Source organism: Drosophila miranda, chromosome 4 (genome assembly GCF_003369915.1).
Source record: "Drosophila miranda strain MSH22 chromosome 4, D.miranda_PacBio2.1, whole genome shotgun sequence".
Lineage (NCBI taxonomy): Eukaryota > Metazoa > Arthropoda > Insecta > Diptera > Drosophilidae > Drosophila > Drosophila miranda.
Window position 1 is genome coordinate 14,630,800 of NC_046677.1, and position 26,196 is coordinate 14,656,995.

Below are 26,196 nucleotides of genomic sequence, written 5' to 3' on the forward strand. Positions count from 1 at the left end.
GTTACGGGTTGTGTGCGGCGTCGGCCCCGTGCAATTGGTCTCGCAGGATTCATTTGTTTGTCATTTGTGTGTGTGCGCGCCATGGCTGCCTCTTGCCTTGTGCCTCGTGCTCAGCTCATGGCTGTGTCGCCTTTTGCCCTGTGCCCGTGCCCTCTGTCCTCGCGCTGCCCCGTTAGAGCAAAGCCAAAGCCAGAGCCAGAGCGGAGCGTTATTAGGGGTGTAAAATGGATTTTTTACTTTTATTATTATGATTTTATTGTATTTCCAGTTTCAGCTTGTTCGTATTTAGCCATCGTCGCACGTTCTCATTCTCTCTCTTCCATTGTCTCTGTGTTTTCTGTTCCGCTGCTCTCTGTTGTGTGCATTCTCCTCTCTCATTTTCATTTTCCGCCTTTTGCTTTTGGGCTTGCCATTCGCATTTTGTTTTTGCTTTTTCGCAAAAATTGTAATTCAAAAGCCAGGCGGCAGTCACCGAAGGGAGGGATGGGAATGGGATATACCGAAGGGGTATAGATGATGGTGATGAGTGTCTGCCTGAGCCCTGCCCTGGAAGGAACACCCCCCTACACACCACCAACAGCAGGAGTAGCAACAGCACCACCATCGGCAGCAGCCATCGGTTGAAGCAGCACAGCACCCACCCCTCTGGGGGTCGTCTCGCATTACGTGAGGGGCGGCGGCGGCGGCGGCGGCAGAGAGAAAGGCTTCTGTTCGGTTCGGTTCCTGGTGGACGACGACGCTTTTTAATTCCTTTTTCTTCTTTTGCCTTCGAAATTGTGTAAATATTCGTAATGAATTTGCACTTGCAAAATGTACATATCACATCCGGATGGATACGTCGTTGGTGGGTGGCTGGTGGGATGGGGTGCTGTTTCCAAGGGAGACGTGAGTGTGGGTACAATAATTTATCCAATGCATGCATACACGTTGCTCGACAACTGTGGGATAATTGCATGGAATTGTGGGGGATTGTTTTTTGTATAGATAATACTAGAAGAGTACGACTACTCACTCGTATCTTAGGCAATCTATTTTGATAAATGGACTTATTTTATTCCCATAATTTAAGGAGGGGAATAATTGAAATGGAAATAATAATAATTTTGTGGAATTTATTATTTATTTTTCTAGAAAGAGATGGAGCCCTTGATTTACTAATATTTACGATTACTAAAGAAAATAAAGGCTTATATTTTCTATACTTTTTATTGAATTTATTAATCCTGGAGTAAGGATGAATATAATTTGCACATGTAAATCATTTTAATGTGTTATTGAAAATATTATAAAGCTATTAAATTTACAGTAGTTTTTTAGTTAAGTTTTTGAAAACATTTAATTATGATTTCTGTGCTAACAGAATACCAACTGTGCGGAGTCAAAATGCCCCTAAAAACACTATAGGTTTAAAGAGATTAACACACACTTGCATATGGATGTACACAGATTGCAAGGACCTCTTCGAGTTCGAATGAACGTGCAGTTGAAAGAGCGAGCGAGTGCGAAGGGGAAAAAGACGAGAGGGGACTAGAGACGGAGATCGGAGGAATGAATGGAACTGGAACTGGGGAGGTAACACAAAAGAGTGAGACGGAGAGAGAAAGATACCGCGAACGGAGAGGAGTAATAGATCCCGTTAGGGAGCAAAATGGGAGCAGTGGGAATAGGATAGCTAGTTGTCCCACTCTAGCCAATGGAAGAGGGTCCTTGCACTTGAAAACGGAAGATTCCCCCCTTCATATTTCCTCTACTGATTCGAAATAGTTGTTTGAATATTTTCCACTGTACTCCAGCAGATTAAAAAGATCCGAGATATTGTTTATTAAATTAGAAGTATCGCCCCAAAAAAGTTTATTGTGGAAAGAGCACATTTAAAATGGGAATGGGGGAAATAAATATCATCATATCAGAACGAAAGGTGTCTATAGATAAGAAATATCTTATCTTTGGTTTAAGACTGGAATTTGCTTGTGTGACGAGGGGCCTAGGCATCCCGTCTAATCTTGAGTCATGGAACGGTTAACAAAGTACAATTACATCACTATCTTCCGTACGATCCCTAACCCACTCGCATACTAAACCGGAAATCCCTCTGGTGATCTGGTGATTCTAAACTAATCAATTTTCCTTATTTTTCTTTTAGAAAATGGAACGCCAGGGCAAGATGGAGATGGCGGCCAAGGAGCGCGAGGCCCAGCGACTGCAGCTCATTCCCAAGAAATGGAATCGCCGCGAGGAGTACGAGTTCCTGCGCGTTCTCACCGGCTACGGTGTGGATTTGCATTTGAGCACACCCATGGGAGGCAGTGGAAGCAGCCTCAGCCCCGATTGGACAAAATTCAAACAGATGGCCCATCTGGAGCGCAAGAGCGACGAAACGCTGACGGACTACTACAAGGTCTTTGTGGCCATGTGCAAGCGCCAGGCGGGGCTCAAGCTGAGCGAATCGGAGCGCGGACTAGAGGGCATCATTGAGGAGATCGAGAAAGAGCATGCCAAGCTCATACTGGACCGACTGGAGCTGCTCGCGAAGCTGCGCGAAGTGTCGCGCCATCCGCATCTGGAGGAGCGCCTCAAGATGTGCGCCATGAATGCGGACACCCCCGACTGGTGGGAGCCGGGGCGCCACGACAAGGAACTGATTGCAGCAGTGCTCAAGCATGGACTGTATCGCTCGGAGACGTTCATCTTCAATGATCCCAACTTTAGCTTTTGCGAGTCGGAGAAGCGTTTCATCCGGGAGTTGGAGGCACAGATTCAGCGCACCATTAAGCTGGAGGCCTTCAATGCCGAGAAGCTGGCCGCGGCAGAGAAGGCAGCAGCGGCAGTGGCAGCAGCAGCAACGGCTGCAGCGGCAGCAGCAGCAGCAGCAGCAGCGACTGCTGTTAAGAACGAGGTGATCGACTTGGACGATGAACTGATGACTGATGAGAGTGTAATCAAAAAGGAGGCAACTCCCGCCACTACGCCCGTCAAAGATGAGGTCAAGGCGGAGGAGGAGAGCCCCGAGAAGAAGAAGGAAACACCTGAATCCCCAACGGAAGCCTCTGCCAAGAAGAGCGAAGACTCAGAGGCAGCGTCTGTTGTAGAGGAAACAGAGGAAGATACGTCCAAAATCAAGGATGAAGATACAGATACAGTCAAGGCAGAGTCCTCTCCAGAGAAGGAAGTCCTCTCCGCAGACGCAGAGGAAAAGTCCAGCGAAGCGGAGAAGGATGCATCTGCTGCAGAAGTCACAGATGAGTCGAAATCCAGCGAAGACCTATCGAAAATGGAAGTGGATGAGCCGATAGCCGAGAATGGAGAGGAGAAAGAAGAGACGACATCACCAGAAGTGGAGCCAGAGGATGCATCCATAGAGTCCACATCTGCGGAGGAGAAGGAGAAGAAATCTAAAGCCAGCGAAGAGGCCAAGGAAAAACCCGAATCCGTGGAAGAGGAAATGGAAACGAAAACATCCAAATTGGAGACTGAAGATGTGGCTGCCACAGAGGAAAAGGCGAAATCTCCTGCCGTGGAATCATCCCCAGAGAAGGAGCTCTCCATCGAAAAGGAAGAAGAAACCTCCGCTGAAGAGTCAAAAGACGACAAAACCGATAACAAAGACAAAGAAGATGAAAATGAGGAGAAGAAGGAAAAGGAGACGCCTGCCGAAGAGGCGGAAGCTTCAGCGGAGAAAACCCCAACACCGGATGTGGCAGAGGCAGAACACGCTAACCAAGTCACGCCCAAAAAGGCGACAGAGAAGCCAGCAAGTGAGGAGGAAATCTTGGATCTGGTAGCCGCCGGCCCACCCACCGATCCCGACGACGATGAGGTGATGAAGGAGAAGGAGAAGGCCGTCGAGGAGGAGTGCAAGAAGCAGGCCGCCGAACTGAAGGCCCGCTTCCCCGATCTCGAGGTCATCCAGCCCGCCACCGTCAAGCAGCAGAAGCTCGAGAAACCGAAGCTGGAGATGTGCATGATTCGCTGGTTCAAGGATTTCGCATTGGAGCGCCGCATCGCCCACATTGTCACGTGTGTGGAGGCCAACAAGTGGCCGGTGGACAGCAAGTACAGTGCCTTCGCCAGCTGCAAGGGTGCCACCGATCTGAACATCGCCCTGCACGAGTCGATACCCCATCTGATGAACAGCGTAGAGCGGCGACGCTCGACCACACCCGATGTCATCACCATCACGACGGATCAGGGCGTCACGAAGCATCTGCAGGCATCGCAAATGCAGCTGTCAAATGTGGCTGCCAGCAGCAGCAGTAGCAGCTCCACCGCGGGGGGACATCCCTCTTCGGGGATTGGATCATCTCTGAAGCAGTCGACGGCGCACACGCACACGCCCACGCTGCCCGGTCTCGATGCCAATAGCATCAATGCGGCAGTGGCTGCCGCAGTGGCCGCCGCAGCGGCTGGTGGGAATCCCACGTCGCTGTCATCCCTGCTGCCAGGTATGTCCCTGAGCGCAGCCACCGGCTCCTCAGGAGGCTCCAGCAGTGTCGGCGTCGGTGGCGGCTTAAGTGTCCCCAGTGGCATGTCCTCCAGCGCTGGCAAGAAGCGCAAGCGTCACATTGCCATCGACGTGGAGACGGAACGGGCAAAGCTGCACGCCCTGCTCAACAGCTCAACAAGTAAGTCATCATGTTCGATTCCATTCTTATGTCGCATACTTACGCCGTTTCCACTTCCACAGTGGCACCAAAAGATTGGGAGAGTGAAATAGCCAACATGGAGGCTTTGACAGGCACTGGCACTGGCTCTGGACGCGGACGTGGCGGAGGATCCTCCTCGGCAGCCCTGAGTGGCATGCAACCGCCGCCGGCGCATCAGCATACCTCGCTCTCGCGACAGCAATCGTCGGGCAATTCAGCAAACCCGCTGTGCCGGCAATGAAGACGCCACCACCATCCATGGGGGCACCCATGGATCTGTCCTCGAGGTGAGGATCGTACAGATTCTGTTTCCAAAAGATGAAAGAAAGAAATAACTAATCCAATCTCTCCTCTCCCCGTCACCCGCGCCCCTGCAGCAGTCTACCCAAAATGAACATGACGGAAATGCTCAAGTCCGCCTCCAGTGCGGGGGCCATTGATCTAAGTGAAGTGCAGGACTTTTCCATGCCCTCGCGAAAGTCCAGTGTCCATGCGGCCCTAAGCTCCGCCTTCCCCTCCTCGATGGGTGGCAGCAAGAGCAAGCTGGATGATACGCTCAACAAGTTGATGAAGAAGAATAATTGCGTAAGCGAACAGTTGATTAAATCAAAAGCAAAAGAAAACACCCACAAACCCTATTTCTGTTCTTCCTTCCAGACCATTGAAGAGCCAGTGATCGGCAAAGAGAAGAAGCGCAAGAAGCTGGATGAGATCGTTTTGGGTCTCTCGGCTGCCAAGGAGCAAAAGACCTTCCCGGATCCATCGTTGCCATCCTCGAAGAAGCCCCAGATTCCGCCGAGCGTCTCGGTGACGCCTGCCAATATGCAATCTTCGTCCAGCCAGCAGCAGCAATCGAACCAGAAACCCTTCACCATCACTGTGACCACAGTGCCCGGAAGTGAGTTTGAGTCTCTGCGCATTGCTTTTTTACAATTGGGCCCCCAGCGCCACCCCATAGAATCCCTCGACTAATCTCCTAAATCTCTCTCTCTCTCTCTCATCTCTACAGAGTCCAAGGGCGGATCATCCGGAGGCGGCGGCGGCGGCGCAAGCTCCTCGGGCAGCAGCGGCGGCGGCGGCTTGAGCGCCCTGCAGAACATGGCCATGGGGGGACTGTCGTCGAAGGACAGCCTGAATGCCTTGCTCGCACAGACCATGGCCACCGATCCGCAGACGTTCCTCAAGCAGCAGCAGAAGATGATGCAATTCCTGCCCCCTGCCCAGCGCAAGGCCTACGAGAACATGCTCGCCGAAATGGAGCAGGCGATGAAGCTCAGCTCCAAGTACTCCAACTCCCCCCACGACACCAAGGTCAACAAATGGCTCTCGGACATGACCAGTCCACTGAGCGATCAGCTAAGCATTGACTATGTTGGCGGTGGTGGTGGCGGCGGCGGTGGCAACAGCAGTGCTGGTGGCTCCTCCAACAGTCGCCGTTCCAATCGAGGCGGCGGCGGCAGCTCCCAGCAATCTGCAAGTGCGGCACAGCTCCAAAAGCAGCAGCAACAGCAGCAGCAGCAGCAGCAGCAGCAGCAGCAACAACAGCAGCAACAGCAGCAGCAACAACAACAACAACAACAACAACAGCAGCAGCAGCAACAACAGCAGCAGCAGCAGCAACAGCAGTCGATGGCAGGGCCACAGAACCTCACGGGAGAGGAGCCAGTGCCGGTGATAAACAAGCAAACGGGCAAGCGTCTGGGCGGCAACAAGGCGCCGCAACTGAAACGACTAATGCAATGGTAAGGGCTCTTGGCAGAATGTCAATATCAGATCAGACTCCCTAGCATTGTCTCTCGCTTATGGGAACATTGAATTGTCCTCTCTTTATTTGGATTCCCAATTAATCCCTGCATCTTCTCCTCTATAGGCTCACGGACAATCCCAACTATGAGGTGGATCCCAAATGGCTCGAGCAAATGCAGAACCCCATGTCTGCGCCCTCGCCAAAACCCAGCTCCATGGACAGCTATGGTTCGCCGGCTGTGAAGTCGCATGGCGGGCGACCCTCTTCCAATTCCAGCAACGCCTCTTCGTCGTCCCATAACCAACAGCAGCAACAGCAGCAGCAGCAACAACAACAGCAGCAGCAGAGTGCCGCTCAATCGTCGGCTGGAAATCAATCGAGCCAATCGAAGAAGTCGTCGCGTCAACAGTCGGCTGCGGCGGCTGCCTTGGATCAGGCGGCGTTGCAGTTCAGCTCGCTGGCAGGACTCAATCCCAGTTTGTTGGCCAATCTGCCGGGACTGGGAGGCTTCGATCCGAAGAATCCCCTGGCGGCCTTTGACCCCAAGAATCCGCTGCTGTCGATGCCCTTCGGGGGCATGCCTGGAATGGGGAATCTGCCCGGATTGGGCAATCTGAACAACATGAATCTGTTTGCCAGCCTCGCGGGCATGGGAGGATTGGGAAATCTGGCAGGCATGGACGCCAATTCGCTGGCTGCGCTCATGGCTGCTGCTGGGCCAACCCTGGGGGGCCTCACAGGCACCTCGGGCGGGGGTTCCGGCAAGAGTCAGTCGCAGGTCGGCGGTGGCGGAGGCGGCAACTCTTCCTCGTCCAGCAAGAAGAAGCAACAGCAGCAGAGCGAGGCGGCACAACTGGCGGCCGCGGCAGCAGCCGCTGCAGCAGTAAATGCTGGCGGTGGTTCGTCCGGCGGCGGAGGAGGAGGACAAGGGGGCAAGAATTCGGCAGCATCGCAAGCATCCCAATTGGCCGCCGGCTTTCCGTTCCTCTTCCCCAACCCGTCGCTGCTGTACCCGCCCATGGGGCTGGGTGGCCTCAACCCGTACTCCCTGGGATCGAGTGGCCTCGGCTCGGCCTACGACCAGCTGGCCCAGCAGTACAACCTCCTCAACGGAGTGGCGGCCACTTCGTCGGCGGCCAACACCTCCTCGACGCAGTCCAAGTCGCACCAGTCGCAGTCCAAGTCGAGCAACTCGCGCAACTCCTCGGCTGCGGCGAATGCCGCCGCCTCCAACTCGGCGGCCAATCTGATGAATGCGATGGCCAGCATGAGCGGTGGCCAGAATGTGGCCAGCACCGTGACGACACCGTCCAGCTCCAGTTCGGGACGCGGCAGGCAATCGAGCAGCCGCAATGCCCAGGCGACGCCCACCGCGGCGGACATGGCCCAGTTGAGCAGCCTCCTGATGCCTGGAGCGGATCCCCATCTGCTGGAGTCGCTCAGCCGGATGAGCAGCATGGATCTGGCCCAGGCCACGCGCCTGATGAGCTCCCTGGGGATGCCACCGCTACCGACGCCCTCGAGCAGCGGCAGTTCGAGTGCCAGCAGCAAGCGGGCGGCCGCTGCCGCCGCGGCCAACGAAGCCAACGCTGCCAATGCCGCAGCGCAGGCGGAGAAGATGGCCGCCAAGGAGCAGCAGAAGTGGTTCGAGAGCCTTGCACGCGGAGCCCTGCCCACGGATCTGGCCGCACTGCAGGCCTTCTCACAGGGCAAGATGCCCTCCACGTCCTCATCCTCGGGAGGGGGCAACTCCTCGTCCAGCAAGAGCTCCAAGTCCGCCTCGAATGCAGCAGCAGCTGCAGCAGCGGCGGCGGCTGCGGCAGCCGCACAACTGCCACAGATTCCGGGAATGTCGAGCGACTTTTCGCAGGCATTCCTCGCTGAGATGGCCGCCCAGGCGATGGCGGCGGCCGGTGGCTCCCTGCCATTGAGTGGTCCCGGATCGTTGGCCTCACTCGCGGGTCTAACGGGAGGATCCCAGGGCAACAGCTCGTCCGGCGGCAACAGCAACTCCTCTGCATCGAAGCGGCAGCGGGAGCAGGATGCCTTCAAGCAACAGATGGACTACTACACCAAGACCCTGGGCCTGGGATCGGGGATATCGCTGATACCTACGTCCTCGTCGGGCGGCAGCTCCAGCAGTTCAGCCAATGCGGCGGCTGCTGCCTATGCCGCTGCCCTCGACGCGGAGCAGCAGCATCATCAACAACAACAGCAGCAGCAACAACAACAGCAGCAACAGAAGTCGAAGCGATCCCGAAGCGAGATGCATCACACGAAGGAGGAGCTGGCCAATGCCGCCGCCGCCTTGGCTGCCGGACTGCCGCTGAATCTGGGGGCCAGCATGAGCAGCATTGAGAAGAGCCTGAGGGCGGGCAGCAGCTCCAGCAGCAGCTCCACGCCAGCTCCCATGTCCGTGGAGCAGGACAAGGTGACCCTGACGCCCCTGAACTCTGGCGGAGGCGGAGGAGGGTCCTCCTCATCGAACGCGGCAGCTGCTGGCCTGGCGGCCAATCTGCCGTCGCAGACTACCATCACCATAGCGCCGCCCATCAGCAGTGGAGCCAGCACAAGCAGCGAGCGCTCCGAACGCTCAGAGTCCCGCATATCCCTGACCATCACGAATGCGGCGGATGCCGCCAAGCTACCGCCACCCTACGAGGAGGCCGACGAGCTGATCATCCAGCCGATACTCAAGAAGCCAGCGGCACCCGGAAGCAGTCACGGCGGCAGTATCGAGGATCTCGATGCCGTTGGCAATACATCGGCGGCCAACCTCAGTGGTTCATCCTCATCATCGGCCGCCGCGGCTGCTGCAGCGGCCGCCGAGGAGAATCGCCGGTCTTCCAATCGCCTGAAGCGACCACGCTCCGGCGTGAACGACCAGGCGGCCGCCATGGAACAGCCGCCCGAGAAGCGGCGCGAACTACGGTCCACCCGGCATACGCGCCAGTCGGCGGATGCCGCCACGCTGAACCTGTCGGCGGGCAGCGAATCGGAGGACCGGAACGAATGAGTATTGCGGAGATCTGAGCGAACGCGCTAGCAGGACGAAAGGGCCCCCGAAAAGGGGGCCATAACTAGACGACAAAACCCCAAGGAGACGAAGAAGAAAATAATAATCAAGAAGAATATAAAGATAAATGATAAGAAGATGGAAAAGCAGAAGCAGAAGCAAAAGCAGACCAGAACCGGAGCAAAAGCCGAAGCTGAAGAGATAGCCGCCGCCTCGTCCGCTGATCAAAAAGCTCGATTGCGTCGCTCGCGCCGAAAATTGAATTCTAGGCTATCTGTTACCACTAGACCCCTTAAGCTTAAAGTTGTGTAAAGTATAAGGAAGCATATATATATTATATATAGATCTAGAACGTAGGAGGAATGAGCAACTGCTGTTGCAGTCGGAGGAAGACTGCTGGAGGATCACTGCTGCTGCAACCTCTGGCTCTGCCCGGCAGTCGCGGACACTGCTGCAACACCGCCCGCACTGATGGCCAGAGCCAGAGCCTCAAATAAATGGAATGGTGGCTGATTTGCCATGCGATTCGCGGATGTGCAAATGGTTCCGCCGATGAAGTGCTCCAACTGCTGCAAAAATTGGAGCACCAAGCGGTGCTGGGATCATTACGTACGCGCCACGCAACAGAACAGCCACAGCCACATTCCCATTCACATCTGATTGATTCCCCCGGCAGCATATGCGTAAATATCCATAAAGTTACGAGTATATTAAAAAGCGCTTATAATTTAATTGTAACGAGAAGCAGAGTGCTGCCGCATGCTGCATAAAGATTATCCGTTATCCGTAAATTATTGCAACAAACACACGTAGCCGATAAGCAGAGAAAGCAAAGCGAAAGCTGAAGCTGAAGTAATGTTTAGATCTTAGACCAGCGATGCAGATCATATCGATCCACACACAACAAACACATAATATGTATGTATATCCATAGATCTATACAGACTCCACACTTGGGTTTCTCGCATTGCTGCGCTGTCCTCACACACATGAAAGTTTATACTATATAATGATGATGATAATGATGATACCTGTAAATAATTTATGAACCAATCCCCCTATGAAATGGCTCTCGCATTGCTTAACGTTTTTAAGATTGTAAGACAGTCACCGTGTATTCTCAAACTGAATCATTTTCCATAATTTTTAACCCCCCCGCCCCATAACTATGTTGTATTGTACCGCCTGCCCTCTCTGTACCGTCGTATCTTTTATCTCTTGTCCTGCGTGTAATTTGTATAATTATTATTTTAATTCGTGTAATTAGTGAAAGGAATCCATGCCTAGATTTTAATTTTATATTTATAATTTTTTTTATCGCAATTTTGTGTGTCGTGTGTCTCCAAAAAGATCCGACGCGATCCCGATCATCCGATCAGGCGCGTACCTAAAAAACAAAAAGATATGAAAGAGGAAAGAAACTAGAATGAACAATGTTTATTGAAAGAAAAATATAACTTTTTAATTAAACCAATTTTAATGTAATTGACGGAAATGAGAATGTGGTCGGATCGCCACGATACGCATTGAGCATGAAAGATACACAAAGAATTATGAAATTATTTTGTCCGCACTCCACTGAACAATCCATTCAGACAACAAGAGCAGTACAGAACAGAAGCGGATGCGGATTCGGATGCGGATCAGAGCAGAGTAGATCAGATCAGATCAAGCAACCAGCATAATATATGGCATACTTAATTGTAAGTACGAGTATAAATCTTAATTAAAAGTATAAATAATATAACAGAACAGCAGAACAACAAAATCAACAGCAACTACAGCAACAAGTAACAACCAAGCATCAACTATTGATATTGATATTGATGATAAATCAAATAAACATATAAAAAATAAATTTCAAAAATTACAACAAACTTCGTCTTCTCATTGTTTTAAATTATGTAACGTCTGGTAAAGTACAACTTAGATATATGTATTTAGATATCAATTTGGACGCTGATATGCAATGACTGTACCATCAAGTGGTATGCTAGTATAGGTGATTTAAGAAGAGGAAGGGAATTACTAGTAGACATTATATAGTAGAGGGAATTGTAATCGGAGCATAAGACCCTAAACGGTTCATGCAAGGAATAATTCGATCTACAAAACGAAAAGGATAAAGGTATATAGTTACTGAAGTTTGTGCGGCTCAACAGCAAGCCTTCTTCGATTAACCAAGGATCGAGGCCAGTTGAGGCCGCGCAGAGCAAAAAGTAAAAAGTGTTTGTGTGCTGAATCTATACGGTCCTGTTGCACTTTTTACTGAGGGCATCGTTATATAGGGGTCTTATACTGGACACAGAGCTTACCATCATCCGTATACATGAGTACTCGAGGGGTTTTTATTACCGAGGGGAACTCTAATAAATGTATAGTTGATCCCCGCCTTTTAAATCCATGCTGAGCTGGGGATATAACATTATATAACTTTTCAGGAATAGCCGATAACTTAGATATACCTCTTTAGTTCTTTGCATTAGACTTGCTACGGTGTAGAATAATAAACTATTCTTTCCAGATCGAGGGGAAGCAAGAAGAATCAATGGACAGGGTGAAGAGTTTGTAGCTGAGTACACATCCGGAAACTCCGTCAGGACCCGGCTAAGATCATGAAGCAGCGAGCTTTCATGTTTTAAGGTGCTGAAAATGTTTTTCGCCTTGGTAAGTACCGAAGTAGGTTTCCTGAGAATAGGTTGAAAAATTGGGAAAAAGATCGGCGATTGCCTGGTCATTATTGGCCGACGTATTAAGGAATCATAACGAGGATGGGTGTGCGGTAGTTCTACGCTTAATGCTTACGTAGCTGTAGCTAAGATCGGAGAAATTTTACCGTGCTATTACACAGCGATAGAGAGAACAAGAAACCAACTTCTTGAAATTTTGTATAAAGTCTTGATTGTACATAGTCACAAAGACGATCTGGGACTGGCACAAAACGAGTGGTGTTCGTAATAACTACAAAAAAACAACAAATATTACAATAAAAACCTTGCAACAACATAAGCAACACCCAACAAAACCATTGATCCTGATTGATTCCATTTCAAAGGCCCATTTTGCGAAGGCCCACCCCAAACATTTACAATGTTCAGATCCAGATCTTTAGGCTATGGGCGCCCCGAACTTTTTTTTGGCTGTGTACATCATAAAAGTATTAAAAGCTTCGCACAGCGAGGACAGACGACTTCCCTTCTCAAAGTTGCGGCAATTTTCAATGTATTATAATATTACGGTTTTCGATGTATTATCTGTATGTATTTTCACAGTAATTGAGTAAACTAAGAAAAGGGCAACAGAAGTAGCTGCTGCGTGTTGAATTTTGATAAAACGAAAGCGATCTACCCAAGAATTCGATGGGCGCGAGCCAAGTCCTATCTACTCGTAATTTAAAACTTTGTTTTGGTATACTTATTGTGGGGATTAATTGCTCTGGCCAATGAATGGGGTATGGGGTATGGGGTAATGGGAGGTCGGGAGGGAGGTGATTGGAAAGAACTTACAATAAATACAAAACGTACAAATATGTATAATATACAATATATAAATCTGTGTATCAGCAGTTAAAGCACTTCGCTTCGCTTCGATGCGGTAGTAAACTTTGAGTCTTAAAGTCTAAGATAATTTGCGCATGATTTGCTAGGGGCTGGCTTTTGGCTTGGCTTGGTTTCCGGTTTCCTTCCAGTTTCGACACAGTTTAGTGGTATGTCAGGAAGAGCGAGCGTTCGCAGGCCTCCTCCAGCAGGGCCTGTTGCCGTTGCTTCTCCTCGGGCGTTGGCTCGGGTACCAGTTCGTCAAAGCCATCATCCGAGTAGGCAGGCTCCTCGTCTATTGCTTCCTCCGGCTCCTCACCTGCAACAGGCGGCAGTAGAGGCTCTCCAATGATGAGGCGAATATCGTTAGGCAGCGTTTCGGATGCCTTCAGTTGGAGATAGATGGCTTCGGCTATTTCCAGAGTTCGTTGCACGTCGATGTGGCCCGAAAGTTCGTTAACGTGTTTTAGTATTTCAGTGAATTCGTATTGACTCTCGATGATCACATTTGTCTCCTGATCCAGGATGGCCACGGAGAAGAGCAAGTGAAAGTTGGGACAGGGCAGACGTGTCCAGAGGCACTCCCACAATTTGGGCACATCCTCGTTGCTCAGCTCCCGCTTGTACCATACAAGCAGCCACCTAAAGCAGAAGTACATATTGTCGGAGTCATGGCTGCGCATGTAGTTGAACAATGGGGCATTGGCAAACTCGATGAGGCGCCGCAGCTGCGCAAACTGGTTCTTCATGCCCGCCTGGTCCATGTCGAAGTTGGTGAATACCATGTCCATGAAACCCACGAAGCACCAGAAGGCATCCACCTCGTCGCCCTGAATCTCGAGAATAGGCGCCAGCAGGTCCGACATCCCCTGGACGTAGCCAAGATCGAAGTTGTACATTACGTATGTCATGAGAATTCCCTGCAGCAGAGCCAGGTTGGGGTTGTCCTCTCCGGCAAAGAATTGAAGCGAGCGATCGGTGCGTTTCACATCCTTCTCGATTTGGCACTTCCGTTCACGGTAGCCGCAAAAGTTTGCCTCCTGTGCTGTGGTCATTGCCAGCCATTGCGCCTTCATGTTGTAGTACTCCAGCGACTTCAGCTTGCGCCTCTCTATTCGCTCCGCTTCGGTGTCGGACCAATGATAATAATTCAGCAAATATTTCCAGGCTTTGGACCGCAGGGCGTGGGATATACCCCCGCGAAATACGATCTCTTTGATTCGGTCGCTGTCCGAGATGCGCCCGTCTGGTGTCTGAAACTCCAGCCACTGGGCTTCAGTAAGAGGCAAACCTGGAAAAAAAATAATCGCCTTAGAGTCAAGTTAAGCAACTTTCTCAAGAAATCTTAAAACGAACCTCTCTCCACTCTCTGGCGATCCGGCAAGTTGTTGACAATTTTCTCGTCCTGAGCATTGAGGTTCTCCAGTTCGCTGTCCGCTGGTGACTTGTCCGCACTACCTCCGCGGCTCTGGCTGTTTGATGAACAGGCGCTGTTGGTGCTGCCACTCAATCCAATTATCTGATAGTTGTCCGGCGAGGTCTGACGATCGCCACTCAGCAAATTGCCCGGCCTCGACTTGGGCGAGCGCTGGAACGGCGGCTGAACATAGTCTGGAATGTTGCCGAGGAAGCCAGCCAGCTTATTGGGTAGCCAGCTCTCCCGCGGCAAATGACTTGACTTGATATCGCCGATGTCCAGTTCCGCAAAGGTCTTTTTCAGCTTTTGATTCTCGGTGGTCAGGATGGCATATTCCTCGCCACCACGAGTAGTCTCGGAACTCTCGATGAAGTGAAGATCCCGCATGGAGCGCACAAACAGATCAGCGTTACCGTGCTGAAAGAAGAACTCGCTGTGGACTCCGCCACCAGATTTGCGGATGAACCGTATGGTCTGACCGCGATGCCGAACCTCGACCGCATCTAGTTCATCGAGCAGGACCCTCATGATTCTCGCGCGGGATGCAGTTCCGTTGCCCGGCTCGCTGGGCTTTGTGTTGAAGGCGCGGCACTCGGAGGTGGTGCGGTTCCGCCCCGATATTCTGTCCACCAGTGCCCAGTCACCCTGGTCCTGGCTGTCGTCAGCTATCATGATGCTATCGTTTGGCTGCCATTCCAGATACAGACGGCGTCGCGGCAGCTCCGATGACGTATACTCCACCAAGGACAAGGAGCCACTTGTGTTTAAGTCAGAAATATGCTCGGCACTGGCCTTTTTCAGCAGCACCCCATCATGAGTAAAGAGAATCTAATATTAAAGACAATGCAGGCAGGCGAAAAAACGTAGTAAAAATGAGAACAAAATCATGAGTCAGTTAAACAATAGAGAATAGAGAATACTTACGTTACCCGTTCCCTGGGGCTGTGGGGGCGGCTCCTCCCCTGCCGACATCTGCGATTCGCTCAGGACACCCAACTGAATCTGCTGACAGCGGTCATAGCGCACAGATTCGTTCATAGCTGCCGTGCAATTGGCTTTTCTTGTTCACTTTTTTTAATTTCTCCTCTATTACGTTCTAAACAACAATGTAATGTTTCTTATGCGTTTTATGTTTACATTTGCTCAATTGTTTACATGTTACATGGCAACTACACGGTAACTACTCGTTTGCTACATAATGGGAAGAAAAAGAGGGTATGGACAACAGACAAAATGGCTCAGAAAATGCAACGCTTGCAGGTAAAATCCCCCCTTTTGCCTAATACGATTTTATCTTCAAGGTATATTGTTCGCCAAAACACGCCGAGGTGAGGTTCGTGCGAGTACAGGGTTCAGATTCTCACGTTTCGTTCATGATGATTGAACGAACTTAACCCACTTAACCCCCCTCTTCTAAAAAAGGTGAGCCACTTCAGTTAAACCGCTGAAAATACGACTGACCCGAACACACTCTGAATTCGTAGCGGGGAAAAATATATTTATATCGTGATATTGCTTTGCCAAAAAACGGCAATAGCTATAACTATTATATTACCAAAAAATGTATAAAATATACCATTTCACCTCAATTTCGGCTTCAGAAAATACCAAAAAAAGATACCGTAAACGTATTAATAACGATTTTTTGTCTTTCTATTTGGCGGGCAGTGTAATTTGAATTTAAACAAAAACATTAGTTCATTTCTTTTCAAGGGCATGAACTTACTGAAAGTTAAAGTGAAACGACGATAATTTGTGTAAATAATTGTGTACTTTTGCCGCAGTCTTGTGACTTGTGAACTTCAGGAACAGTTCTAAATCTGGATACGTGTTGATGAGCAAGTCATTCAATGGTTCTGGTAGTGTCTCAATTCCAGGTAGTTGAACTTTTCCAGAAGGGTAACACATACCACCTGACTCATGTTTGAACTTGAGCTCATGACATGGGACATTCTTTGTCCATTGCACCAATCAGCACTTTCGGATGAGCGAGACGTTATACGCCATTTTTTCTGTGAGTGTTAATTACGTACCGGTGCGCTTGATACTAAAATCCCGATTAAAATATGGTGGCTAGTGGTAGGAAGTTAAAAAATAATTTACCACCTATTCGTAAATGACGGTCAAGTCGTTTGTGAGTAATTCAACCACAAACATCGTAACACGAGATTTTTATATAAATACAAAATGTTATGTGTCGGAAACTTGAGGAAATGAATGATGATAAGTTGATTCCAAACACCACTTGCGACACACTTTATATTTACTCACGTCATGGCCACCGACTCATCTCATCCGAATACTGCAGCAGTGAAAATTATATCGAAAGCGAAAGTAAATTCGATTCGCAAATCGTGCACTGAGAATACTCTGTAGTTTTTGGACTGAACCGACCAAAGAATTCCGAAAGAGCTACGATCATTTTAAAATAAGCGCATAGGTATTGTCGTATCGTGTCGTGTTTTGTAAATAGATTAAAAGTGCCTCATTCGTGTGATAAGTTTTGGGTTCTCAGTTGGCCGAAAAGCATCTTCGGCCAGTTTTGAAAACTTTTGAGAGAGTTCAGTTTGCGCCAGTACGTCCAACGAGCGATACATTTGACCATCCGTCGGATTCATATTCTCAAATAGAACACAATTAGAATTCAAATTCAAATTGCAAATTTACAGGTGGGTGCAGATCCTATTCGCAAAACAAATTAAATGCGTGGCCTTTGCAATTGCACCTCAATTTGGGTCCATCTTAAATTTCAATTTGTTTTCCAATTCTGTTGGAAAACAAGCAATTAGCTGTTATATTAGGATTATATAATAAATGTTAGCACAATTATCTGAGAGTGTCAACAAAACTGATGCATCCCCTGTATGTCTGCATGTGAACACAAAATAGAGAATAGAGCAGAATGTGGCACATATATTTAAGGGCCCCATACATGAAAAATTAGCTGAGAATCGTAAACATCATGGACCTATCCATTGTCACACTCAAGCGTAGAGCGGAGAGCGTAGAGGTATAAATATAGTACCTATATGTATGTACAGTTTGGTCTGCTGAAAAACATGATTCGTTGATTTTATCAATGAATTGCTTAACCGAGATGAGATGGGATGTTCGGGAAACAGAACTGTGACCTGTGAACTAATTACTCAGAACACAAATCTTCAGAGGCTATGAGTTTGGGAGACAGACCCTTAACATATTTTAATGTATCTTCTTCATAGGAGAATCTCTCTCTTTGTCTCGGTGATATCCATTTAGCCATTTCTCCCACCCTCGGGTGGCCCATCTACCATCCTCTCTCGTTCTCGTGTTCTCGTGACAAAGCCAAAATATTTGTTTCGTTTCGTTAATTTGAGAGGAAAATATAAAGCAAGGAAAACAGCAACAGAGCCAAAAAACATGAAAATTCGTCGGCCAGAAATAGCGCCACCCACCGAATGTTTTGAAATTTAATTGACTTACAGAGTATTTTTAAATGATTGGATTGACTATTTTATCGTGAGCAATGGACTGCAAGATCATTCGTTCATTCGTGTTCTCTCCACTTGCAGTTGCAGAGTGCGGGCCATCTATGGAGAAGTCTTCGCGACCCAAGCGCAATCGTCGCCACAGCAGGTAGGTCATTTGATCGGAAAGTATCTAAATTGATTCGAAACGGGTTTTGCAGACGAGCCTGGCCACCAGAGGATGAACTGCAGCAGCCGATGCGAGCCGCCAAGCGTTTGTTCACTCCAGACATAAAGCGCATGCTGAAGGATTGGCTAATCCGGCGGAGGGAGAATCCCTATCCCAGCAGGGAGGAGAAGAAGCAGCTGGCAGGAGAGACTGGCCTCACATACACCCAGATATGCAATTGGTTTGCCAACTGGCGGCGGAAGCTGAAGAACTCGGAGCGGGAGAAGGCCAAAAAGTCCTGGGGTCATCTCATTAAGAACTATAACCACAATGCGAGGGGGAATGTCGAGCAGTTTAGCATCTCATCGGAGGACAGCATATGGGAGGAGGAGATGCGACCATGCATGGGGGAAGATGATGATGGGGACTACGATGACGATGAGCTGTCCAGCCACAGTACTGGCAGCGATGGCAACGCAAACAATGCTTCCACAGCTGTGTACAAGCCAAACTTTTATGTAGAATCTGGAATGTCAATGTCAATGACGGAGCACAGCAGTCATCGCATTCCCATGCTACCCACTGTGCCGGTGGGCAAGGCCAAGTACAAGCACCAAATGATGGAGAAATATCTGCGGGATAGCACTGCAGAGGACGAAGCGACGGGGATCACGCAGCCAGCCACCGCCACCCAGCTCAACAAGTGGCTGGAGAGCGCAGCGAAATTCACACCAGACCGAAACAACTATCACATCGAATGGAATACGAGCAGGTAAGGACTCCCTACATCGGCGATTGATTCAGGCTGATTGACCCTGCACTTTCAACTAGACAAAAATGTGGCAGTGGACAGGGACAGGGACAGGAGCGACCTGCCCAGAGCCAAGTGATCTTTACCAGCGATGCCACGGCAGCCGCACGCGGTGATCGCTGGATGCTGCACCACAAGGACGAACTGGATGCGGCCGAGGCTCTTGCGAATCTCGCCTTCAACTGCAGACAGCGCTGTCATCACATGACAACGATCAGCTCCTAACGATCGGCACCTAAGAGGCATCCCAAAACGCATCTGACGCCATCATTCCAGCAGAAGATTCAGGCCCGTTGGAAAAGTGCAATCTAGTCATAGTTAACATTTTTAGCTGCTAGTTTAGTATGAAAGACAAAATAATCACTTTTTCGCTTTTCTTGTTATTTAACAATTAGAATTTTACATTATTATGACTCGTCCGCCGTCTCCGTGGTATTGGTGTTGGTATCGCCATTGCCCTTGGCGTGCACATCCAGGACCTGCACCAGATTAACCTGATGCGTCTGCAGATGTTGGACCAGCTGGCCAGCTGCCAGGTTGAGGGTTTGGACGAGCTGTGCCTGGGCCCCCTGCAGATTTGGCATTTGGGCATAGGCCATCAGCTCGTTTCTGCTGAGCAGTGTCTTCTCAACAATGCCTCCCAGAAGCACCATCTGTGGCACTCTGCGTGTGATCTTCAGCAGTGCGCCAATCTGCTGCTGATTTGGGGAGAACACAATGCAGTGATTGGAGTGGAAGAGCGGCATGATGGCCTCGTACGGCGTGCCGGTCACGGCTTGGTCTATGATCTTGCGGCCATACGACTTCAAATGCAGGTTCTGTTTATGCAGCTGGACTCGCACCCGAAAGATCTCGTCGGCGGTGATGGAGTTCAGGTGGAAGATAGCCACTAGCTGTGAGTGATTCAGCCAGTTTCGCACTTCCCGGGCAATGATCTCGTTGTAGGGATTCTCCAGCTGTTCCTTGGTGCGTTCGGCGCGGGTCTGGAAGCACGAGCGTGCCTTTGGCAGCTCCGGGTATTTTGGCTGTGTGACGGCCACAACACGAGCACGCTCATAATGTGGCTCCTTTGGTCGCTGTATGTTGATTTTTCCACGAAAACGTAGGAACTGCAGCACCGGAGTACGTGTAGTGGTCAGGGGCAGGCCTGTAATTGTTAATTGACAGAGAGGTACAATAATTTAGCGGATTGTATAACCACGAGCCAGCCGACATTGAGTGCCCCAACAATTCAGCCTGGTTATTTAATTATACATAGCGCTTACTTCTCTGCATCAAATTGGCCATATCTCAAGATTGCTCCGGGTCTTAAATAATATTATATTTTTGATTTTATTTAAGTTCAGTTTAGTAATAGAAATTCAATTGGTGGAACTGCAGAGAAAGAAGAAGAAATTTGTTTGAGTGTAAAAAACTAACTACCGAACTGGAATGGCGAAACGCTAACCGTTGCGGGGGCCACAGAGTTCCAATTTCTTAATTATTCATACCAGTTTATTTTATTATTTACCACTATTATTACTTACAATTTTAAGTTTTTGCTAACATCTGTTGAGTGAGTGCAGCCCTAGCTATCGGTCTTTCATAAACGTTCACTATGAACGAACTAGTTCAACTTAACCCACTTGAATCCTCATAAAAACTCTCTATTTATGCACTAACCAGTTCATACGCCGAACATGTCGCAAACGAACTTTGTTTTGATCATTTCCGTGTCTTCTTGGCGCGCCCGCCCTCTTTTTGAACCGGGCGCTCTCCGGCGGCCTTACCCGTACGATGCGGTCTTCTCCTCTAGCCCTGCCAGGTAAACTTATAAAGTAATAATTTACTCATTTACTTTATTTAACTCTTTATTTTATTTTAGAAGCTTGCCCCTCCGATGGCCAGGAATACCTCTGGTCTTCCGGTTCATATGAGCGAGTGTGCGCTCGATGACGGCTGTCCACTACACTCCCTCGGGACATGATTCCAGTCGCGATAGGCTGTGCCCTATGGCCCGGAGAATCTTTGGGTCCGGCCACTGCCATGGTCCTCTGCTTTGCGTCCCACGCTCCTCGTCCTCTCTGGAAGTCCAAGGGATGTGCTCCAGGCTGGACTGCGGCAGCCACTGGCTGTCCTGCTGCGGGCCATAGCCATGATGCCGCGTCTGTGTCGCTGAGTCGACAATGTCCCGTCCACTGCGGCAGGGACCAGTGATCGACGGCGGAATTGTTGGTTCACTCCCACAGGAACTAATGTCAGCCACCCCCCCATTCGTACGCCGCCGAATCAAACACTGTGCTTCAGCTTCGAGATGCGTAAGTGAATCAGTATATAATTGTGGTTATATTTTGAAATACATATATCCTTACCCGCTATTTGTGACCCACGCCTATTTGTAATCGGGATAATTTCTCCGATACAGTATACAGCAAGGACGATTCTTAAATATTTTTATTCATCATAACTTAGCTTAGTATACATAAATAAACAAGTGGTAAACATTTATATGTACTATCTAAATTTATAGACGCGTATATCCTTAAACTTAACAACAGCGACATCTATCTAGAGTCTAATGCCCGCGTAGCCGCATTTCTTAGTTTCCATAGTAAAAGTCCTTGTTGTCGATGACTGGCTGGGTTGTTTGAGTCCTTACCAAATGATTAAGGATATATCAGAAAATAAATGACAACTTAACGTCGCTCAAAAGCCCGAACACGAGAAATTTCAGATCTGGGATACCATGCGAACAGGAATTAGCAGAAGGTCGCTGGTTTCTTAAAGAAACTTTTTTATTTTATTAAGGATAGGATATTTTCCCCCATCGTACATACAAATGTACTTCTCGCCCAATTAGGGCTTTCCTCGCCATCTCGTGATTGCGCAATAAGGGCAAGGGCAATAAGGATATTGCCTGTTAATATATAATATAGTTTTATGTTTCTCCACCATTCGTGGGCTATCTATATTCTTGTATTATTAAAAAAAACACCGCACTTTAGCTACTAATTAGAATCGTCAGAATCAGAAGCTACCTCTAACTTCTGCTCAGACAGATGACGACGCAGCTTCTCCTGAGCCTCGATGTCCTGCACCAAATGCGATGGCTGAATGAAGTGCTTATTGGCACAGCCCGATACAGGACAGCGGATTCTGACGTAATCCTTTATCATGGCGTTAACCGATCCACTGTCGTAGATATGGCCACACATCGTGTTACGCACGGGGTCCTTCATCAGCACCATCGACCATGGGTCGTGTAAGGAGAACACATCGCCTCCGGTTTGCACAACTTCGGACATACCGAAATCACCATCGGAAGTAGGAGCATTCCCGTCGGCCGGACCAGCAGAGAATTCAATTTCCTTCTTAAAGTATTTGTATTTGACTTTGTTCTTCACATTGGAGGCCCTTTTAGCGGCAGCTTGATTCAGTTGATCGACTTTCCTCGAGAGTTCCTCCGTGCTGGCACTCTCCCCCTGGGCCTGATCCATGGCCTTGCAGGTGTTTTCATGCTCCTGTTCCATTTTTAAAAGTTTTTCTCCCATCTGCAGCCGCTTTCTTACGCTTTCTTCGAGAAACTTTTTCATTTCGCCATTCTCATCGCAATCGCCCAGCGCTGTGTGAATTCAGATCTGTTTACAACTCGATTAAATGAGTAACTTGGAAATAAATTACCGTCGGCCATTTGCTTAAAGAACTTGGTGTTTTCAATGAGCATGAAGAGGTGATCGTCCATCTGCTTCGTAAAATCCATTAAGCACAGGATGTTAGGCAGAAAATTCGAGCAATTTGATTCAAAAACTAGGTGGAAAGACAAAATTTTACGATTTGTTTACATTTGTGCGACCGCCTCATAAATATGCCAAAATATACCATATAATTAAAAAAAAATACCTTAAATATACTGACGAATTCAAGTTCTATTATACATATTCCTCGATTTTGATATTCCGTCGAATATTACTAGCTAGATAGAACATTTAGCCATGCCCACATAATTTTATCCTATTAGTGAATTAATTTTCTTCTTAACTGGCATATTTTAAATACTTGCTTTTATTGGATTTCTATATACCGTTGAAAATGAAATTTAATAGATTGTTGAAATTGGCTAGATATACCATTACATACAGTAAATATACCAGAAAAAAATAAATATACTAGAAAATACTCCAAAGAGTACCTTAAAAGTATCAAATTATCAAGGTGTGTGAGGTAGATATGGTCGCTCACGTTCTGTGTTCAGTAAGATGAAAAACACTGAAACTGTTATAAACTGTTAAGTTTTAAACAGACAGAACCAAGAAATTTCTGAAATTCCAAAATCAAAGCTTTGTGGAGGAGAGGAGAGAGTATCCACAAACACCAACATCGTTATAATGCATAGGTATAGAATTTATTTAATTACAGTTATAACATTAACATCTATATATATTATGTATATATGTATGTATAAGTTGCATTTCGCTAATGGGTTCGATCGGTTCGGTTTTGTTTCGGTATTCGCGGGCTGAGAGAGATAACGGCTTATCTGAACAACCAACAACGCTATTGGGAACAATCAAATCAGACAGTTGTCTGGATCTGGGATTTGGGATCTGGGAGGAGAGGTCGAAAATGTCTGGATCATGTCCATAGTTTGAAAGGAAAAGGATAATAATAACAATAAGAAGAAACCAAGTGTAAGAAATAAGTGTAATTTAATCGTTTTTCTTCAAATTAACTTAGGAAATAACTAAAAAGTGTCTTAAAGCATACAACTTATACATAAACATATGTTTAACAGCGCTTCATCTGTTTTTGTTTCTGTTTGAAAATGTTTTCTTTTCTTTTACTTTACTTTTTTCTGTTTATCTGTTTCTGTTTCTGTATGAACTGATCTCTTCCTCTGATCGATCGTTTCGTGTTTTTTCTTTCGTATCATTAATTGTGTTATATAATGTACAGTTTCTCTTTAGTTTAGTTTTAAAACATACAACTAAATACGGGCTAAACACTAATTAAACTGTATTTACATTTCATATATCTGTTAGATTCTAAATAATTTAAATATTTTACAGTTGTGTATTGTTTTGTTTTCTTTTCTTGTTTTTGTTTCATCTTTTTTTATTTTGTTTTGTTTTTCGTTTTATCGTTATTTTTCTTGTTTTGTTTCATCTTTTTGTTGTCGTCACATAATTTACAAGTGGGCGTGAAAACGTACGTTTAAGTTTAAGGAGTGTACAGAGAGGGTAGGTAGGTAGTACTATATAGTTTATTGTATAGCATATGGTGTCGTGGGTATGTATGTTTTTAGGGTAGAGGAGGGTGTTTAGGTCTGTGTATGTGTCAGCAGAGGGCTTTTGAGGGTATAAAGAGGGCTTCCCCCGCATCCCCCAAACAATCATCTTACAAAGTTTCGCGCGAACAAACCAAATTAGTATTGAACAAAATTGAAATATGGGGAACGGAAACTGGAAACGGAACGGAACGCCTCGATTTAGATAGTCCAGTGTTTTAGTGTTGTGGCAGTGGTGGTGTTGTAATGGGGTATCGACAATTTCAAAAACCAACAAGATCTAACAGAAATAAATGTTCAAGGGGTTGCACAAAAAGACCCACAACGTCGAGTCTGGAAGAACAGAAACCCCGTCGTTGCGGGGGTTTTGATGGAAAGCAATATAAGTTGCTCTGGTGCAGAGCGGAGCAGGAAATCCAACACAAAACTAGTCTCTCTCTAAACTTTAAAATATTTGGCTTAACACATATTCGTTTATAATTAAATACGCTCTATACGTGGCTATATGTATACTCGTAATGTATGTATATGTATATGTGTATGGTAATATAATGTAATGTATACGTGTGTGTGTGTGTATGTAATCGTAGGAAAAGCCTCTGGGCGCATCTTTAAACCTAATTGTGCTGCAAACAGCGTTGGCGACAGATCAGACCACACCAGACAGGTAGGGTAAGTTCTTGGGCGCTCGGGTTGGTTGGGTCCTTGGGTCTATGCCAGGCCTTTCTTCTACAGAGGGAAGGAGGGCCTTCCATAGAGCCAATGAAACAATTGGAAAACTCAACAAATTCTAGGACTTTTCTAGCGGAAACTTTGTAAGATGTGCAAAAGTATTTGGGTGTGGGGAGGCGGCGGTTTGACCCTTGAAGTAGTCACCAACTGAAAACTCAAACTTGTTAGGGGCAGAGAGGAGTTTTTGGGGGCCATAGAATCATCGGATATTCATATTATGTATGGTATGGTATTGGTATTGGTATGGTATGGTATGGGTAGTAGTATGCATAGTACAGTAAACAGTTATTATGTTTTAAGCTTTTTTCGTTTAACATTTGCTTGTGTATGTGTGTTTTTTTGCGTGTTGCCTTTACGTTTACTTGTTGTTGTGTTTGTGTGTGTTTTTTCTTACATTTTCTTTCATTTTAAATTAAGCAAAAAATAAAACTTTCTTTTCTTGAGATCAAACTTAACGATACTTTGCAAGCTTTTCTTTTCTTTTCTTTTTCATTTTGTTTTCTTTTTTTTTTCTTTTAAAGGATTAAATTAGGGGAAGGTTAAATAATTAAATTTAGACAAATATATGTTCATCGTATTTTGCTTTTGCTTTTGCTTTTAAAGTGTACAAGTGGTTGCTGAACGCTGGATCTTTTCGCTTTGTTTGAGTTCTGTTTTTGGACATGACATTTTGTATTCTCTTCGTCAGATATTCAAATCAAATACATATTCTGGGAGCAACAATGTTCCATTCCATCTAATTTTCGTCTCGTCTCGTCTCGTTTCGTCGCGTGCATTTATTTATTCAATAAAGTTTGCATGTTATTTCTGCTTGTTTAAGTTCTTTTTGCTTTGCTTTGCTTTTTTAAACTTTTGCTTGTTTAATCGCTATTTAAAATTACTTAAAATACTAGAAGAGCGTAACTTGTTTTGTTGGTTGGTTGTAGTTCTTGTAGTTGCCTGCTGCTGTTCTTGGTTCTTGTGGGTGGTTTTTCTTTGTCAGAGTCTGGGTAAAGTGTCGCATCCTAGAGATTTACATGGTCATAGTCCGGTGGTGCAGCCACTGTCCTGGCACTGTCCTGGATGTACCGGTGGGTGCCTTAGACAGTGGCTATGACAATCAGGAGGTGTGCCAACTCGGCTACACGATTCTTGAGATCTGGAGCGGCACGCTCCAGGTTCTCGTTGGCGAAATCGCAGGCCGGGAAGATGTGCACCACGTAGGCGGCCTGTTCACTTCCCGGTATGGGTATGTTGACAATGCCGGCGGCCATTTTCTGTTGCAGATAAGTGATGAATCCGGTCTGTAGGTTCCTCGAGTGCTGCAGCACATCGGCATGGTCTCGGCCGCATGGCAAGGCCAGCAACATGCAGTGCTCCTTGTCAACCTGTTCGTGGGAATGACATTCGGTTATCAACTGTAACAGATTTCCGGTC

The 26,196-nt window shown here is 47.4% G+C and overlaps 6 protein-coding genes across 10 annotated transcripts in view; 2 read left to right on the forward strand and 4 right to left on the reverse strand.

Moving 5' to 3' along the window:
- Positions 1-11,158, forward strand: part of LOC108161699 — a 49,582-nt gene extending 38,424 nt beyond the window's left edge. The window contains 7 exon segments of the mRNA XM_033392844.1: positions 2,144-4,622; positions 4,685-4,848; positions 4,851-4,930; positions 5,024-5,228; positions 5,301-5,541; positions 5,653-6,385; positions 6,514-11,158. Coding sequence (XP_033248735.1) covers positions 2,144-4,622; positions 4,685-4,848; positions 4,851-4,930; positions 5,024-5,228; positions 5,301-5,541; positions 5,653-6,385; positions 6,514-9,406 — 6,795 coding nt within the window. The 3' untranslated portion in view covers positions 9,407-11,158.
- Positions 11,159-12,611: 1,453 nt separating this feature from the next.
- LOC108161697 (TBC1 domain family member 17) lies at positions 12,612-15,514 on the reverse strand. The gene is made up of 3 exons (XM_017296009.2): positions 15,284-15,514; positions 14,299-15,187; positions 12,612-14,233 (listed from the first exon to the last, which is right to left on the reverse strand). Exons 1-3 carry the CDS (start codon positions 15,395-15,397, stop codon positions 13,107-13,109), a joined length of 2,130 nt encoding a protein of 709 aa, XP_017151498.1. The 5' UTR covers positions 15,398-15,514; the 3' UTR covers positions 12,612-13,106.
- Positions 15,515-16,926: 1,412 nt separating this feature from the next.
- Positions 16,927-19,173, forward strand: LOC108163964 (homeobox protein Mohawk). Its single transcript, XM_017299516.2, has 4 exons — positions 16,927-17,028; positions 17,911-17,974; positions 18,027-18,746; positions 18,806-19,173. Exons 2-4 carry the CDS (start codon positions 17,931-17,933, stop codon positions 19,008-19,010), a joined length of 969 nt encoding a protein of 322 aa, XP_017155005.1. The 5' UTR covers positions 16,927-17,028; positions 17,911-17,930; the 3' UTR covers positions 19,011-19,173.
- On the reverse strand, positions 19,146-20,396 carry LOC108163965 (39S ribosomal protein L10, mitochondrial). The gene is made up of 3 exons (XM_017299519.2): positions 20,312-20,396; positions 20,051-20,159; positions 19,146-19,932 (listed from the first exon to the last, which is right to left on the reverse strand). The coding sequence occupies exons 2-3, from the start codon at positions 20,070-20,072 to the stop codon at positions 19,193-19,195; spliced, it is 762 nt and encodes a 253-aa protein (XP_017155008.1). The 5' UTR covers positions 20,073-20,159; positions 20,312-20,396; the 3' UTR covers positions 19,146-19,192.
- Positions 20,397-21,700: 1,304 nt separating this feature from the next.
- LOC108163937 lies at positions 21,701-22,621 on the reverse strand. Its single transcript, XM_017299472.2, has 2 exons — positions 22,446-22,621; positions 21,701-22,386 (listed from the first exon to the last, which is right to left on the reverse strand). Exons 1-2 carry the CDS (start codon positions 22,522-22,524, stop codon positions 21,773-21,775), a joined length of 693 nt encoding a protein of 230 aa, XP_017154961.2. The 5' UTR covers positions 22,525-22,621; the 3' UTR covers positions 21,701-21,772.
- Positions 22,622-23,451: 830 nt separating this feature from the next.
- Positions 23,452-26,196, reverse strand: part of LOC108161750 (protein split ends) — an 85,445-nt gene continuing 82,700 nt past the window's right edge. For all 5 annotated transcript variants that reach the window (XM_033393007.1, XM_033393003.1, XM_033393005.1 and 2 more), the window contains one exon: positions 23,452-26,147. In XM_033393007.1, coding sequence (XP_033248898.1) covers positions 25,860-26,147 — 288 coding nt within the window. In that variant the 3' untranslated portion in view covers positions 23,452-25,859. The remainder of the gene's footprint in view (positions 26,148-26,196) is intronic.